The sequence below is a fragment of the Sinocyclocheilus grahami genome, unplaced genomic scaffold (assembly GCF_001515645.1).
Source record: "Sinocyclocheilus grahami isolate Dianchi unplaced genomic scaffold, SAMN03320097.WGS_v1.1 scaffold5.1, whole genome shotgun sequence".
Taxonomy (NCBI): domain Eukaryota; kingdom Metazoa; phylum Chordata; class Actinopteri; order Cypriniformes; family Cyprinidae; genus Sinocyclocheilus; species Sinocyclocheilus grahami.
In genome coordinates, this window is record NW_015505184.1 from 200,575 (window position 1) to 219,448 (window position 18,874).

At 36.8% G+C, this 18,874-nt stretch overlaps 1 protein-coding gene across 2 annotated transcripts in view; it reads left to right on the top strand.

Annotated features, from left to right (window-relative positions):
- The window catches only part of LOC107583630 (C-Jun-amino-terminal kinase-interacting protein 4-like), a 61,236-nt gene extending 43,632 nt beyond the window's left edge, over positions 1–17,604 (top strand). The window contains exons 21-35 of one of the 2 annotated variants that reach the window (XM_016269928.1): positions 1,218–1,307; positions 1,461–1,613; positions 2,143–2,314; positions 3,991–4,212; positions 5,167–5,350; positions 5,435–5,557; positions 8,075–8,155; positions 9,459–9,526; positions 9,615–9,763; positions 9,896–10,067; positions 12,694–12,807; positions 12,945–12,977; positions 13,310–13,486; positions 15,439–15,540; positions 17,337–17,604. In XM_016269928.1, coding sequence (XP_016125414.1) covers positions 1,218–1,307; positions 1,461–1,613; positions 2,143–2,314; positions 3,991–4,212; positions 5,167–5,350; positions 5,435–5,557; positions 8,075–8,155; positions 9,459–9,526; positions 9,615–9,763; positions 9,896–10,067; positions 12,694–12,807; positions 12,945–12,977; positions 13,310–13,486; positions 15,439–15,540; positions 17,337–17,470 — 1,974 coding nt within the window. In that variant the 3' untranslated portion in view covers positions 17,471–17,604. The remainder of the gene's footprint in view (positions 1–1,217; positions 1,308–1,460; positions 1,614–2,142; positions 2,315–3,990; positions 4,213–5,166; positions 5,351–5,434; positions 5,558–8,074; positions 8,156–9,458; positions 9,527–9,614; positions 9,764–9,895; positions 10,068–12,693; positions 12,808–12,944; positions 12,978–13,309; positions 13,487–15,438; positions 15,541–17,336) is intronic. The other variant, XM_016269920.1, reaches the window with a different exon arrangement.
- Positions 17,605–18,874: the final 1,270 nt, after the last annotated feature.

Consider the following 18,874-nt stretch of genomic DNA (forward strand, 5'->3'; position numbering starts at 1 on the left):
AAAATTTTTATATATATATATATATATATATATATAAATAATTATAATTAAAATGAATTAATAATATATAATTATATTTTATTACTTATTTATATTTTATAGGTTCAGAATTATAATATTTCAAATCACAGTGCTACTGTTTTGTGGTCAGTTTATATATATATATATATATATATTTCTGTCAACTAATTGTCCAAGAAAGTAAGCTAGTTTTTCTGGCTCACAAAACAGGAACCACACACCTTTTATTTTATTGTTTTATTATTTCCACATTTTCTACTTACATTTTTGTAAAATATATCTAAAGCCTATGATACACAGGGCAACCTTTTGAGCAATGTTGCTGGGTAATGTTGCCATCAAGGGGCAACCAGGTGAGACACAGCCCACGACCGATCTAAAGTATCCAGATAGAAGTTTGTTGCCCATTCTTAATGGAAAAGTGCCTAAGCAACATCGCTCAAAAAATTGCTCTGCAACATTGCTCAAAAATGTCTCATGCCCCATGTATTATCACGTGTAACACAATGTAACATTTTGTTTATTTAATTTAATTTTTATTTTATTTTATGAATTTCACACTTTGTGCTGATCATTTAAAAAACAAAAAAAATCTATAATTGTACTGTAATCTTAACTATTGGAAAAACAGTGTAACATTTTATTTAATTTATGCTGGGTAATGTTGCCATCAAGGGGCAACCAGGTGAGACACAGCCCACGACCGATCTAAAGTATCCAGATAGAAGTTTGTTGCCCATTCTTAATGGAAAAGTGCCTAAGCAACATCGCTCAAAAAATTGCTCTGCAACATTGCTCAAAAATGTCTCATGCCCCATGTATTATCACGTGTAACACAATGTAACATTTTGTTTATTTAATTTTTATTTTATTTTATGAATTTCACACTTTGTGCTGATCATTTAAAAAACAAAAAAATCTATAATTGTACTGTAATCTTAACTATTGGAAAAACAGTGTAACATTTTATTTAATTTTGTTTTGTTATTTTACTTAGTTTTTTATGTTTTATGTTGTTAAATTTTATTTTATTAATTCCATATTTTAAAATTTTTTGTAAAATATCTGTAATTGTACTGTTATCTTGCTCTTAAGAACTATTTGCAACAATGCAACATTATATTTCATTAATTCCACATTTTCTACTTTGGATAAAATAATTATCTATAATTGTACTGCTATCCTGTTCTTTATAGGTTGCTAATGGTGGCCACACGGAGAACAAAATAAACCTACCCGTTCCTGTGTGTCTCAGGCCACTTGAGCAGAAAGATGCTTCCATGAAGGTGAAGAAAGATGAATTAATTAAAATCATAATTGAAATCAGCATGTTTTGATGCCATACTGCAGTAATCTTGCTTACATTTATGAAGTCTCCGTCTATGTGAATTCAGCCTGTTGACAGCCTCTGATATTTTTTCCTGATTTCCCCTGCGCAGCTCCTGTGTGCAGCTGGAGTGAACCTCTCAGGTGGGTGGTCATGTGAGGGAAGCTTGTGCGTTTCTGGTGAAGAGTCTACGGTGGAGACAGACGCCTCCAAACAGAGGAAAGGCTCTCAGAGCAGCCTAGATCAGCTGGAGCAGGAACCTAAGGTAAAAGATTTCTCTTAACTGTTAAAGGGGCCATATTGTTTGACGTAAAAGTGCTTGATGTAGAAAGTAGACATATTTTAACAACACAATAGCCATAATCATGGCTTCACAAGTGTGAGCTCATTAGCATATGACCACCCACATTTACATAGCCTGTTCAGTATTTAGAACTTACGTGAAATGCGAAGAAACTAGCCAATCATAATAAAGGTCATTTACATATAGAACCAGTATACATACAGAAAGGCACAGTGGCACAAACCTATAATTCAGAGAGAGGGTGCAAAATTGTCAAAAAACTAAATAAAGTTTTGGTTTTTGGTTTTGATGTAAGAAATCTTGACTAACATTATTACAAAATTAAAAGCTACAAAAGTGGTCATTTAAACTAGGTATTTAGGCTTGGATTCCCATGAGAGAGTCATTGTGATGTATAAAAATGCATCAGACCCACATAAAGACACACATACCTCATAGGTAACATTTCCCGTGTTGGTTCTTCATGCAGTGATATTGTGTGTCTTGACAGGAGCAGGAACGGGAGCAGACGGTGCATGTGGAGATGTCCAGTCGCGTTTGGATCTGTACGAGCACTCACTCCTCCACAAAGGTGATGATCATGGATGTGACGCGGCCCGACGACCTGCTCGACAGCTTCTACGTCTGTAACTCATGTGTGCTGTGTATCGCCAGCGTACCAGGTCAGCAGTGTTCATCTCTCATAACAATAACCTCTCACTTCATCTCTGTCATGTCTTTCAATCATAGGCATAAATAGCTTATCATTATTAAACTGAACTAATACTAAATGGAGTAAATATAGATTGTTAACTTTAGAGTTGTATGATTTGGCCAAAAATGATATTGTGATTATTTTGTCATACATTCTGATTGTGATTTCAGCTGTGTTATGATTAACATTTCTTGAAGATATTGATGCTGCTAAGACATCCAGGCAAAAAGAACAGAGAGACCACGCTTTGATTTCAATAGAAGTAGTTACTCTGTTTTTAATCTTTAAAAGAACCAACTCAAACCAAACTAGTGCCCAAACTTAATGGAGTAAAAAAGTCTCTTTGCATTGACTTTAGTGGTCAGTTTCCTTTTAGTTATGATAGTGTCTTAGTCCATATTACATTCACACTTGTTTTTAGAAAACCAATCAATGAAAACAATTTATTATCATTATTATTATTATTGTAACTCTAAAAGACTAATTAACACTTTCTATGAAATATTTGACTAATTAATAATTAAGCCATATATTACTATTGTAATAATAATTTTACTGAAAAAAGAATTATATTAATAGTTTTATTTACTACAATAGTAAAATTATGATACTAATATTAGTTTTTTAGTGCTGTCAAACGATTAATCGCGATTAATCGCACACAAAATAAAAGTTTTTGTTTGCATAATGTGTGTGTACTGTGTATATATAAATATATACACATGCATGTATATATTTCAGAAAATTAAATACATTTAATTATAATATAAATTATATGAAAATAAATATAGACATGTAAATATTTTCAAAATATATACATGCATGTGTATGTATTTACATAATAATTATACTTAGTACACACACACATATTATGCAAACAAAAACATTTTTGTATGCGATTAATCGCGATTAATCGTTTGACAGCACTAGTTTTTTTTATTTCTTCACTTCCCAGCATTTTAACCATCTTGCTGGCAGAAAACTACAAAATAAACAAAAAGTAAAATAAAAGACAAGTTTCGGTGTTTATACTGTAAATACTGTATCCTTGTCTCAAGAAAAACATTGGAAATTATGTAAATGTGACATTAAAGTAAACCTGGTGCACACTGTGTTCCCAGAAGATTAATCGTACATTGCAGCCGTAAATTGTACTGGAACCCCCTTCAAAATTTCAAGAAAAATCACTAGATAATCAAAAACCTGTTGTTTAATGATCGATTTGGAACATGTTCAGTGTAGATCATTGTTAATGGCACTAGATAGCCTTTGAGCACCATTCGTCACATGACTGAGACACCAGAGATACATGGGAAACAAAATATATTTGTTTCACTTGAAATTGAAATGATCAAGCTGAATTGGTGAAGTAAGTGCATGTTTTGTTGCTTGCAATTCTGCAGGTATTTGAAAGGCAACAAAGTAAGTGAATGTTTGCAGTGGTAAGTATGATGTAGCGTCTGTAAATGTACACTTGCCTTTGTTGTCACACGTTGGGGTTGGGTGTCTTGGTGTCAGATGGAAATGGGAGTGGAGAAATGATTCACATCATTAATACAATTAACTATTAGGAAACTAATGACAATAGCATTAAATATAAAGGATTTCAGTAATGTTGTTTATGTCCTGTATTGGGATTTCCAGGAGTCTTGGAGACAGACTATCCTGCAGGGGAGGAGATTCCTCAGGACCCGGAGGCGGGACCAGACGCTTTATTGGCCAGTAGCAGCTCTCAGAGCAGTGAGGGTGTGTTGAGTGACGTGTCAGCGGTGGGCTGCAGTGTTGAAGAGTCCAGCACAGGGTCTCAGTCGGGCAGCACAGGGACCACCGAACGGTCAGCAGAACAAAGTCCTGCCAGAGGAAGTGGTAAGAACTGACTTAAACCTCAGTGTAAATTGAAATAAGTTTTGACAACTTTTTATAGAAGCAATAGTTCAGTCTATTGTTTATCAAACTACTTGTTTGGATGAGCTGTTCGAAGTTTAACCATGTAAGTTCTGGTATGTGAAATAATTGAATTTGAATGAAATGGAACAGTTTACTGAACCTTTAGCCAAAATCAAAAAATCTGTTGAGAATCATATTTAAAACATCAGGCATTTATGGCTCAAATAGTATAATATATTGAGAATATGGATCTCATACTTCAGTAGGAAAAAACACATTCAAATTTCATATACAGATGCCAAAACTGAGCAAAAATATGCCATTTGTGCAGTTGCTGATATTTATATGGCCAAAAAGTAAGATTCAATTCTGTAATGTTTTTCAGTGAGATTTTTTTTATAACAGAATAACCGAGTACTTGCATAAAATGCATACAAATATCAGTTGTCACTATTTATCTTCCAATAATATATCTTAGTAAGATGATATTTAAATGCTTAGTTTTATAAACAAAGCCCTGTAGTTTTTATTGTGGGGCAAAACATGAAATGCAATGCAATACAATGATGATTGAGTATGAATAAATGTTCCTCAAAAGCCTGAATCATATTCGATACATTCATCATAATTTTTCTAAAAAAATTATGTATGGATAACCAAGTTGCTTCAGTCCATCGAGTGTTCATCTTAAAATATTATGAACAACAAATATAAAAGTTATTAATGCTTATAAAAATCAGTAAAGATTTCACATCAAAAAGACAAATGACCTGAAGATGGACGCTTTTAGAATGATACTAAAAATACTGTACAACAAATTTTTCACGTTGTTGATTGGCCATGTTGATAACTTAAAGGACCCAGAAATCTGCTTATCAAATATGGGGTTTATAGGGGTTAAAAGGAAATGTGACAGAAGTTTCTCTGTTGTAGATCTTTCCAGAGCTCCCAGTGAAGAAGGGGTCCCTGCAGCGGAGGAGGCTATGGAGGCCACTGAGGAAGACCAGGAGAGCCCGGGACAGGACACCAGCCAGCCAGGAATCTACACGGAGCACGTGTTTACAGACCCACTGGGAACAGAGTCTTCTGGGGCTTCAGCAGGCAACGATAACCAGAGGTGAGCCGGGCACAGTATCTTTATCATTGTTGATTTATATCCTGATTTGTATAAAAACTCATCCTTGATTGGGTTCCTTGTCAGGGAGTCCGATCAGGACAGGGACGATACGGCCTCAGCAGGTGAAAAGACGAATCTGGCAAAAGAAGAGATCCAGCGGATGAGCAGCGCACTGCCTACCATGTGGCTAGGGGCTCAGAACGGCTGGTGAGAGACGCACACAAATACACAAACACACACAAAATAAAAGCCATTTGTTTTCTATGATGTGGAAATAGATTAAATCAAAAGTAGAGCTGCACAATTAACAACCCTTTACATTGCGAGTAAATCACTCACATATGCGACTAAATCTTACTCTGGGCGACTAAATAATGTCTAACATTAGCCATGGGCTAATAAATTCTTAGATTTTACACGCCTGTGTGTGTGTGTGTGTGTGTGTGTGTGTGTGTGTGTGAGAGAGAGAGAGAGAGAGAGGCGTTCAACACAGATTTTCACTCGATAAACACTGACTGAGCACTTGAGAGTTTCGCTCTCCGTCAAGCGATCTGTACTATTTGGATGTGCTCAATGGATCATGTCATGTACTCAATGGATGCGCAGTATGTAGCATGCAGCGCACCTGTATTTGACGTACCGTAAACTAGTGTGAAGGCACACGACTCGCCGTCGCTTTACTGATAGCGCTGTGTTTCTCACACATGCAAAAAGAGAGGGCGAGAGTCTTGCATACCACGCTGAATCGACGAGCTACATGTAAACCATATTTTTTATTGTATTTTCCTGTCAAAATAACAGTTTATTTAGAATTATTCAGCTTTTAAGAACAAGCAGAAGATATGCCGGTTTCTCGGCAGTGGGCGGAGCTAATGCGCGAACAGCTCTCGTTGGCTGGCGCTCATCTATTACCGTCCCTGTTTTGATTTCAGCAAATCAGTTCAAGCGAACGCTGACAACGTGATTAATATTCATGAACCTAGCAGATAATAGTAGTAGTAGTAGTATCTTTTAATAATAATTACTATTACCTATGACCAACAATATCTTAAACACCACCACAAATCCTAAGTTCAGTTAAAATTACAAATATGTATTCATTCATGGTTACCAAGTTTTAGTTCTGATTACTAGTTCTGTCATTAAATAGTGCTTAATTATCATAATATCATAATATAATACCTGATTGGCTGAAGTTAAGAGTGCACATTCAGTTATTTATGAAGCTGTTCCATTTTACAAAGATAAGCTGAGTGTGTGTGTGTGTGTGTACTTAACCATATTTTGGGGAAGTCGTGGCCTAATGGTTAGAGTCGGACTCATAACCCAAAGGTTGCGGGGTTTCGAGTCTCGTGCCAGCAGGGATTGTAGGTGGGGGGAGTGAATGCACAGCGCTCCCTTCCACCTTCAATACCACGACTGAGGTGCCCTTGAGCAAGGCACCAAACCCCCAACTGCTCCCCGGGCGCCGCAGCAAAAAAAAAAAAAAGGCTGCCCACTGCTCCGGGGGTGTGTTCACGGTGTGTGTGTGTCATTTGTAAAACTGTTTTTACTTTTGAAATTGTAAAAATGCAGAAATTTTTCTGGTAGGGGTGGGTTTAGGTTAAAAAGTGTATAACTATCTGTATATAAAAACAATCGAAGTCTATGTAATGTCCCCATTTAGATAGCTAAGTAAACGTGTGTGTGTGTGTGTGTAAAATAGTATATCAGTCTGGCGAGTAAACAAAAACATTTACTAGCCAATGGCGATTATATTGCCAATGTGCGTAGAGGGTTGATTAATTGAATTCAAACTGAGATATGGCCTTGTGTCTGTGACTTCATTTAAACATCCAGTCTGCCTGTTCTGCGTGTCTCTGTGTGAATGAATGGTATGGTTTCATTTACTACACATACTCAAGCATGCGTGACGCTCATGGTGTTTTCAGCATCTGTCGTCTCACTATGTGAAGGAACTCTACATGAACTTCATCTCCAGACCGGCTCTGCCAAAATTTTTACAGTAAAATGTACTTCTCAACTTTAATAATAAAAATTCATTAACATGTGTTTTAAGGGACATCACCCAATCAAGAATTTAAATAAGTATTTAAATTTATGAAGAACATTTTATTTGACACAAAAGTTAAAATGTTCTGCACTTTATTTGATAATTAATAATTTTTTTTAAAAATCCAATGTTTTGTTGTAAACCAATTGTTCTGTTTTCAGATGATTACTGTTTAAAAGGCTGATTTAAAAGTTAAAAATGAATTTGTGATGAATAATTTATTCCACTGTTTTTGGTGAAAATATTCTATTAAATTATAAAACAGAATCTAGAAGAAAAAAAATCTGCAAACAATAAATAATTTAGGAAAAACAAAATTACATTTGGGAAAGCATTAATACAGATATCATAGGGCACTATCAATTGTCATAAATTGTTTATAAATTACTAAATTGTTAGTTTTATAAATTCAGTTGATTAGACATGCTTTTTTGGATGCTTGTAAATTAATGAATCATTAAACCAGAATCCAGAGATATTAAAAAGTCAGCTGAACAATCAACAAATTAAATGTAGTGAACTTTGACCAAGATCTACAGTATAGCGACTACACTGCATTGAGAAATTATTTAGAGAGCTATTTAATGTACACTCTATCATAGCATTAATGTTTTATGTTGCAAAAACAATCTGAGTTTAACATTTGTCATTTGCAAATGTCTTTCATGTAGTTTATACGTGCACTCATCGGTCGCTCGATGGAGGAAGTGTCTTCATGCTGTCAAGCTGAAGGATTCCATCTTGAACATTGCGTAAGTTGAAAGTGACATTATTAATTCGGTAATGTAGTGTAACTTTTGGAATATTGTTGTTTTCGTATTTGAGTTTATGTAGCCAGATGATAAAGTGACTTGTGAATTTGGCTTTTTTAGCTATACTTTTATCAGTAGCACTTTCATTCAGTATCAGAATCAGAATCAGAAGAGCTTTATTACCAAGTATGTTTACACACACAAGGAATTTGACTTGACGACAGGAGCTTCCAGTGTAGAAGAAAGTACAAACATAGTGCAGACATACATGATAGTGTAGACATACATAGGAATAACACAGTAGGAATGTAATATAACACTAATATAATAAAAAAAAGAAAAATTTAATAATGTACTATATACAGAAATAGAAGTATAGGAAAAAATTTAATTGTTTAGATAAATGTACAGATATATTTATTAGTGTGCAGATGTGTTATTTACAAAGTGTGCAGTTTAATATAAATATAACTATGTTAGTTGTGAAGGATGATGTATAATAATGAAAGATTAATTGTTCAGACTGAATATAGCCTGTGGGGAAAAAACTGTTCTTAGAATTTCATACTACAACCTTTGGAACATGAAAATCTGAATCAGAAGAGCTTTATTGCCAAGTATGTTTACACACACAAGGAATTTGACTTGACGACAGGAGCTTCCAGTGTAGAAGAAAGTACAAACATAGTGCAGACATACATGATAGTGTAGACATACATAGGAATAACACAGTAGGGATGTAATATAAAACTAATATAATAAGAAAAATTGAATAATGTACTATATACAGAAATAGAAGTATAGGAAAAAATTGTATTGTTTAGATAAATGTACAGATATGTTTATTAGTGTGCAGGTATGTTATTTACAAAGTGTGCAGTTTAATATAAATATAACTATGTTAGTTGTGAAGGATGATGTATAATAATGAAAGATTAATTGTTCAGACTGAATATAGCCTGTGGGGAAAAAACTGTTCTTGTGCCTGGCTGTTCTGGTGGTCAGTGCTCTGTAGCGCCGACCAGAAGGCAACAGTTCGAAGAGAGAGTGGGCTGGGTGTGAGGGGTTTAAGGTGATTTTTTTTAGCCCTATTCCTCACTCTGGAGATGTAAAGATCTTGGAGGCTGGGCAGAGGGGCACCAATAATCCTCTCAGCAGTCCTGACTGTCCGTTGTAGTCTCTTGATGTCTGATTTGGTAGCTGAACCAAACCAGACAGTTATGGATGACATATTTAGGTGACATAAAAAAACACTGCAGCAAACATGAGTTCTAGTGACATTTAACATTATTTCTCTACTCAGACATGTGAAAGGCCGTGTTTTGGTGGCTCTGACTGACGGTACACTGGCCATCTTTCACAGAGGTCTGGGTAAGACACTGTTAGTTTACAAATAATTCAGATACTCCTTTCAATTTGAGGGTTAGTTGCTAAAAGCTTCCTCGTTCTACTTTTACAGACAGCCAGTGGGATTTAACCAACTACCACCTCTTGGACCTCGGCCGGCCACATCACTCGATCCGCTGCATGACTATTGTGCACGATAAAGTGTGGTGCGGCTACAGGAACAAGATCTATGTGATTCAGCCCAGAGCAATGAAAATAGAGGTTCATAATTATGTCTTTGTATTCACTGTATTAGTTTTTGCATTTTGAAAAATGTGTTGCATGCAGTATTAGTTAAATGGAATTTTCTGAACTTGCTTGGGATTTTTTTTTTTCTTTCTTTGCGTGAAACAGAAGTCTTTTGATGCCCACCCGCGTAAGGAGAGTCAAGTGCGTCAGCTGGCCTGGGTGGGTGATGGTATCTGGGTGTCCATCCGGCTAGACTCCACCCTCCGCCTCTTCCACGCTCACACCTTCCAGCATCTCCAGGACGTGGACATTGAGCCTTATGTCAGCAAAATGTTAGGTGAGAATACTGTGACTATATGTTTTTTCAGGTTCATGGTGACATTTGCTTAAGTAAAGTATTTATATATATTCTGTGATGATAACAGTAATAACCGGCTGGATGTACATTATCCTACTTGTTACATGACTACAAATAATTAGACACGAAATACTGATTTGAGTTGAACTATTTTATTAGCTCTTTAAACGCAAAGCTTCCACAAAGAAAAAACATTCTTAACAAAAGGCTGTGAGCCTAGAAGTTCAGACAAGATGGATATTTAAGGCATAATGTACAGTCGTATTACTAATTACACAGCTTTTATTTAAGAAAGCATTTTAAGATCTTACCTGTTTGTTATCTTAAATCCATTACAGTGTACAAAACAATTGTTCTACCAACAAGACAAACACTTTTCGTCAATTAGCAACACTTTTAGCAACTAGACAAACACTTTTAACAATACTACTGCAAGCCTACTATTAACAGTGAAGTCCTCCAGTTTTATTTTGCAGTAAATACAGTCAGTAACTGAGGCACAAGATGATGGCAGTTGTGTTTGAAAGAAAAGAGAGAGAGCACAGCGGTGTGATATGAGAGACGTGAAAGAAGCGCCAGCCTAAAATACCTGTATTGACTGTGTGTTGCTGTGTCCCAATTCTCATACTATCCGTCCTAAATAGTATTAGAAATTATAATTAGTATGTCCCAAAACGTAGTATGTTGAAATTAGTATGCCAAAGATTCCCGGATGGTCTACTACTTCCGGTTAGAATTCAAAGCGCAGATCGATGACCCATTGTGCATTGGAAGAGGATTCGATTAGAACTACAAACATGCAAAAAAACAAAACAAAAAAAGTTAAACTACAAACTTGGCTGATATCGCGAGACCAACGAACAGGTAGAGAAAGGGGTTTGAGTGATAATCAATGTCTAACCTGATGAAATTTTTTCTTTTTTAATGTTATCCGCGTTATATTTCATCTGCAGCAACATTGTGAACTTTTATAAAGATACGCTTGGTCACTTTTAAATGCATCATTATGCAAACATATGAGCAGAGTTCTCTGCGTTAAAGACCCGTGACTGGCAGATAAACGTGCCTCTTTTAATTAATCCTCTTCTAATTAAACGAAATGTGGATAATGTTAACTTTGACAAGATGATTGACAGTGCCTTTAAACGGTGACAGAATGCACGTAACTAAGCAACAGAGCATCTGTTAAAGACACGGACAAAGTAGTTTGTCCCAAAGCTTGCCTACTATTTTGCTTCATACTCAAAAGTTTTAACTTTTTCTTCACAAAAAGAGTACATACTTTTAGGGCATAGTATAAGTAGGTGAATTGGGATGCAGCATGTTGTTCTACGTTCCTAATGACGTCGGTTGTTATTGGGGAATAACATACATTGGAATGTTACAACTGACCAATCAGAATAGAGTAATCCAAGGAGCTGTGTAATAATACACATTATCACACATTCTAAAGTACTTAGTAGTAGGGCTGTGCGATTTGGGGGAAAATATCAAATTGCGATTTTTTTTTGACAGGGATTGCGATTTGATTTGCGATTTTAAATTTGCGAAGTCAAGCTTCAGCTCAATATTGCCAATAATGTGCAGCACAGTATGGGTATCATTACCATGCTGAAAAAAACAATAGAAACTATCACAGAAATTCTTATAGTTTCCATTAAACCATTACAAAATTCCTTTTTATTTTGGGCATTATTCCAATAGGAATTACTGTTGTTCTATTGGTTCCCATCTGCCAGATTACATCCCACCAATAGAATCCATCAAATAGACACCATTATAGTTTACATTAAAACCAAACAAATTCCCATTATAACCTGAAATACATAAAATTTGTTATTGTATTTTGGGAGGGGTTCTATTGTTTTACTCAAGGCTGGCAGTCATGCATATGCTCTGGAACAAAGTAATATTGCGTCCATATCGCAGGCTTTGTGATTAGGAAATCGCAACGTCTCAAATCGCGATTTCGATGCGATTTCGATTAATCGCACAGCCCTACTTAGTAGAATAGCATATTGGGTGAATTCAGGTAAATTGGCACACTTTTTGCTGGGGAAATGGACCAATTATCCTGAATGAACCCTAACATTAAATTCTCTATAACTGCACAGCTCTAAGAGGGAATTTGCTCAATTTAGGTGGTTAGTTCACAAAGAAATTGCCAATTATGTCATCAACATCACCCTCATGTCACTTACTTTCTTCTGTGGAACACATAATATGTATATTGTCATTCAAAAGTTTGGAGTCAGTAATTTTTTTTAATTATTTTTATTATTACACTTTTAAATAACTGTTTTCTATTTGAATATGTTTTAATCAATGTTGAAAGTCTTTGTTGAATATAAAGTTCAAAAGAACAGCATTTATTTGAAATAGAAATATTTTGTAAAATTATAAATATCTTTTCTATCACTTTTGATCAATTTAATGTATTCTTGTTAAATAAAAGTATTCATTTCTTTTTTAAAAATTGCTACTGAGTCCAAACTTTTGAATGTTAGTGTATGTCGAAAAAATACATGAAATTCCAAGATTTGACTTCTTTTATATTATGGTTATGAATAAATAGACTGAATGCACTTCCTCTTGTCTTTAACAGGAACGGGAAAACTGGGCTTCTCTTTTGTGAGGATCACGGCTCTAATGGTTTCCTGTAACCGGCTGTGGGTGGGAACAGGAAATGGTGTCATCATCTCCATCCCTTTATCAGACTGTAAGCCAATATCACACACATACAGTAAACACGGTGTTCATCAGTATGTGATGTAGAAGGCAACATTAGTTTCAGTCTCTTGGGCCACTTCTCTGTTTTTATTTTCTTATCTTCCTTCTCGTCTCCTGTCTCTGTAGCTGTAGGTCAGTGTGGATATCTAGGTCAGAGGGGTGAGTGGGGGAAACACTGTTGACAGCAGGCTAATTCTGAGACAAACCTGCCTTGCCTTGCTTGTTTGCTGCATCATGCTCAGCTTTGTTCAATATTTCATCTGCAAGTTCTCAGTTCCTCTCAGATCTTCCTCTCTGTCAACTTTTTTTCCCATCTTTCTGGGATAATCAGCAGTGAATCTGCGTCTATCCAAAATTGGCTTTTAACACTTTAATATTAATGACTGTATCCCAGAAATTAAATTTTTTGCTCTGCAAGATCCGAACTATGCTGGTGGTGCTGTATTAAACGCTTTAGACACTTGTGGTTAAACATCTTTTTCTTTCCCCAGCAGCTCATAAGACTGTAGGAGCGATCGCCTGTCGTCCAGGTGGAGTGGTGCGAGTGTATGATGACACTGTGGATGGTGTGGTGACGGGCTCGTACGTACCGTACTGCTCCATGGCACACGCTCAACTCTGCTTCCACGGCCACAGAGACGCTGTTAAATTCTTTGCTACAGTTCCGGGTAATACATAGTACCATAGTGCCTCAATATTGATTATAGAGACTGGTGGGAAGCCTCATGATCGATGAAGTCAACTCCATGGAAGGTCCGCTTTAGTAAATTGCATGATTTTGTAAGTTGCATTATGGCATCAGGAGCAGGGTGACATTAAAGGTCCTTGCACACTGAGTCCAAAATTTTCATATGCTTTTTTTTTTCGTATTTGTCATCCTAAACATTCGTCGCACACTGAATCCGATGCGTATTAATTAATCCGTTGCTTAAAAATGTGCAAAACAATAAAAAATGGAGTCTTCAAGCAGTGAGGATGATTTTGTTGTCCTTGTCCTTATTGTTGTCCTTGTTGCACTGTTATCAGCACCGCCTTCTGGAGTTGCAGATTTATAACCAAATTTGCCTCATTACCTTTAGGACACTAAGAAAACATAAAGCTAAGCAAAAACACTTTGATAATAATAATAATACAAATGTTAAATGGGTCATATGATGCAATTTCAAATTTTCCTTTCTCTTTGGAGTGTTACAAGCTGTTCGTGCATAGATAAGATCCCTAAAGTTGCAAAGACTAAAGTCTTAAACCCAAAGAGATATTCTTTATAAAAGTTAAGACTTGTCCACGCCCTCCTGAAACACCTCGTTTAAACACGCCCCCACATGTCTACGTCACTGTGTGGGAAGATTTGCACAACGCCGCCCAAATGTTCACGCAGAAAGAAGGCGTAACTTTTATTCTCGCTGTAGTATTGTTGTTGCCGCAGCCGCCATGTCGTGAAGGCGCTGTGTGTATCATTTTGAAAGCGAAACTACTTTGTTTGGCCTTCCAAAAGAGGACGATATCCGCTTCGTCATGCCTAGAGCTGATCCTTGCTGGTAGCTGAGGAAATACTTCAACTTCGCGCTGTGGATCGCCGGATCGGCTTTCACCGTGGACGAAGTGGAGTCCAGCCCGGGGTCGTCACATTTGGTTGCCGCAAGCCCACCGGCCGCTCCTTTGTCGAATCTGCCGGCCGTTCCTCACTCTAGGCCGCCGTGTGTGGCGCTGTGTGTTTCGTTGTGAAAGCGAAACTACTTTGTTTGCCCTTCCAAGAGGACACAACTAGAAATCAGTGGTTAAGTTGTATTTACAACACTGTTCCAGAACAGTTCAACCAAAATATTCAGATGTGTGCAGCGCATTTTACGGAGGACTGTTTCCTGATCCTGGCAGAGTAGCCTACAATGCTGTGCACAAAGGCTGTTTCTATTAAGTGGGGCAACTCCAACTGCAAGGACAGTCTGGCTCTTCTGACTCACAGCCTGGAAGTACGTTTTTTATATTTAAAGAATTTGCCAATGACTATTCAAACGTGAGTTTTGAGCAGTGTAGAGTTTGTAATTTCTCCGATCACAAATGCAGACATGGTTTTATGTTTACGCAGCGCGATACGCAATGCAACGCGTAAAAAGAAGTCAATATAATCAGTAATAATGTCCCCACTGGATGCAACAAATGCCTCGTTTGTAATGGGTTTTATTGTTTTTGTCTTGTCGCGCCGGGACACGGCATCACAGTATGGTAAGGGGCGTAACATTTCCGTCTCACGCTTGAGGTATTCAGCCAATCACAACGCACTGGATAGCTGGCCAATCAGAGCACACCTTGCTTTTCAGACCGATGAGCTTTGTAAAAATCGACGCGTTTCAGAAAGGCGGGGCACAGAGGAGAAACAATAATGTACATTATGTGGACATTTTTTATTTTATTTTTTTACCTTAAACCGCATAAACATTTCATTACACCAAATACACAAAATAATGTTCTTTTTAGCAACATCATATGACCCCTTTTTAAATAAAAAATGTATACATGGCTCCTACAGAATGTGTTTAGCATATTGTTTTAAAGCGGTGGTGTTTGATATAATGACTGGTGAAGTGCAAATTTGTTCTAATGTGTTAATGTTGTGCTTCAGGTCAGGTTATTGTGCCAGGAGCTGAAGGTACGACTGAGAACTCGGACGGCAAGAGCATGCTCATCATGAGCGGAGGAGTGGGATACATCGACTTCAGGATCGGTAAGAGCTTCAGTAAGAATGATCCTTCAGAAATCATTCTAATATGCTGATTTGATGATCAAGAAACATTTATTATTATTATCAATGCTGAAAACAGCTGTGTTGCTTAATGTTATTGTTAAACACGTGGGATGTTTTCTCAGGATTATTTGATGAATAGATAGCTTAAAAGAACAGCGTTTATTAGAAATAGAAATCTTTTGTAACATTATAAATGTCTTTACTGTCACTTTTGAACAATTTAATAGTAAAGTAAATTAATAGTAATAGTATTAATTTCTTTTTCTGAAAAAATATTTTGAAAACTTTTGAACAGTGGTGTATCATATTTTGAACTTGTCTGAATGTAAAAGAGGCTGTTAATGAAATATAGGGCAGTTAAATTGCATTGCATGTGAAACTAGATTTTTTTTTTTTAATCATCTTTGGGTTTGCATTTGATTCCAAAGTAGAGATTTAAATGGGTCATGTTCAGAGTTTAAGGGTGAAAAATGTGGTGGAAAATGATCAATAAAAAACTGGCACAAAAAAAACTTTACAAATATTTTAAGTGAACCTCATTAGCAGGTTGTGACGGTGAGGAAATTTTCCCACCGGTTAATCGACGTGTGACAACACGGGTAATACCGGTATCACTGCGGGGGCGTTCCCTCTTTTCCTCGCTTTCCTTATCTTTTAAAATAGCTTGTAAAAGCGGCATGCACATTTTACTTTCACTTTCAAATAGCGGCAATTCGGAGTAAAGCAATTGTTCGTTTTTAGTTTGTTTGAATTTTCCCTCTTTTCCTCGCTTTCCTTCGCTTTTAAATAGCTTAAAAGCACCGTGTGCATTTTACTTTCACTTCGAATTAGCGGCAGTTAGGCGTCAATTGCTTGAATGCAACAACAAAATACAACATTAACTCACTTTAGCTTATATATAAAACATAGAACTTTTATTAATAAAACAAATATAAATACACCATGCTATAGGGCAGGCTATGCCTAATATAAAATAACAAATAACTTACATAAAGTTTAAATGTACAAAACTGGAAACAAGTAAACATGTATAATATATAACCAAATAAATAAGAAACGTAGAAAGTTTATTAGCAAAACGAGTAAGAAAGCTTGGAGGCACGGCATACACCTTACACAAAGTTTAAATAAAGTAAAAATCAGCAAACAATGTGGAACCAATTAAATAAGAAACGAATGTTGAAATCTGATCTGTGATGCAACTGTCGTTCAACTGCATTGAGCAGCCACGTTCAGTTTTTAATTGTAGTGTCTGTTCTTTTACTGAACTAAATTATTTTTATTACTATAAAAAAATCTAAACGACGGTGGGGGTCGGTGACGCGGTGGGCAAGTGACGTAACCGGTGTTGCGGCTTAACACCGGTATCACCGTCAGCACCGTCTATCGCAGCAAGCCTAATAAATACATGAAAAAATAAAGTATGATGATATGATCAAGTCATCAAAATTAACACTTTCTGTTCTTAATATTTGTCTGAGGTTACGATTCATGCACAAATTGAATGCAGATTATTCTAAAGGACCAAATATTTGTTGTCAATATCTTTAATCAAAGCTTTGAATAGACTTTTCTGCTGATGTATTTAAGGTTGCATGGGTGGGGAAAGAGTAATATTAGCCAATAATATTGCAGACATACCTTTAAAAACTTTATTAATTTTAGTTCTCTACTTTTTGAAATTCTGAAACTGCTTAAAGCTACTGAAGATTTGTTGCTGTATCAGTGGTCTGCTGACAGGACACGATAATACGGGCTCTCTTTTTCTCTCTCAGGTGATGAGGATGGTGGTTTGGGACGAGATGAAGATGATGAATCGGCCGAACCCACTTTGAAGCTGCAGTCGGCTCCTGCCAAACCTGAGCGCAGTTATGTTATAGTCTGGCAGGTTGCTTTAGGCAGTGAGTGACTGATAAATCACTGCTGCAGGTTCAGTGGAGAACTCTAGGTCAACCCACATGGGCTTATTATTTTACAACATACTATTCTTAATACAGATATTATTATTATTAATAGTGTTGTTCTTAAAGGGGTCATATGATGCTGCTAAAAAGAACATTATTTTGTGTATTTGGTGTAATGAAATGTGTTTATGCGGTTTAAGGTTCAAAAAACACATTATTTTCCACATACTGTATGTTATTGTTTCTCCTCTATGCCTCGCCTTTCTGAAACGCGTCGATTTTTACAAAGCTCATCGGTCTGAAAAGCGAGGTGTGCTGTGATTGGCCGAATACCTCAAGCGTGTGACGGAAGTGTTACACCCCTCACCATATTGTAGTGATGCCCTGTCAGGCCGGAGCGATGATTCAAAAACATGAAAACCCATTATAAACGAGGCATTCGTTGCATCCAGTGGGGACATAATTATGGATTATAATGACTTATACTGTCTTTTTATGCGTTGCGTTGCATCGCGCCGCGTAAACATATAACCATGTCTGCATTTGTGATCGGAGAAACGACAAACAACAAGCCTACTCTACATTGCACAAAAAACTTGCTTTAAATATATAAAATATAAAAACTCTTTAAATATAAAAAATGTACTTACAGTCTTTGAGTCAGAACAGCCGGCATTGTAGTCTACTCTCCCAGGATCAGGAAACAGTCCTCCATAAAATGCGCTGCACACATCTGAATATTTGGGTTGAACTGTTCTGGAACAGTGTTGTAAATACAACTTAACCACTGATTTCTAGTTGTGTCCATTTTTGGAAGGCCAAACAAAGTAATTTCACTTTCACAACGAAACAGCGTCACACACGGCGGCCTACAGTGAGCAGAGGCCGGGGGCTAGAGTGAGGAACGGCCGGAGGGTTAGAGTGAGCAGAGGCGGGTGGGCTTGAGAACGGCGCAGCCGGCGATTTTGACGAAGGAGCGTCCGCAAGGACATGTGACGACTCCGGGCTGGACTCAGCTTCGTCCACGGTGAAAGCCGATCCGGTGATCCACAGCGCAAAGTTGTAGTATTTCCTCCGCAACCAGCACAGATCAGCTCTAGGCATGACGAAGCAGATATCATCCTCTTTTGGAAGATCAAACAAAGTAGTTTCGCTTTCACAACGAAACACACAGCGCCTTCACGACATGGCAGCAACAACAATACTACAGCGAGAATAAAAGTAGATATGTTGGGGCGTGTTAGAACGAGCTGTTTTAGGTAGGTGTGGCTGACTCTTAACTTTTATAAAGAATATCTTTTGGGATTTGAGACTTTAGTCTTTGCAACTTTACAGATCTTCTTTATGCACCAAGAGCTTGTAACACTCCAAAGATTGAACATTCCAAAAATTTAAATCGCATCATATGA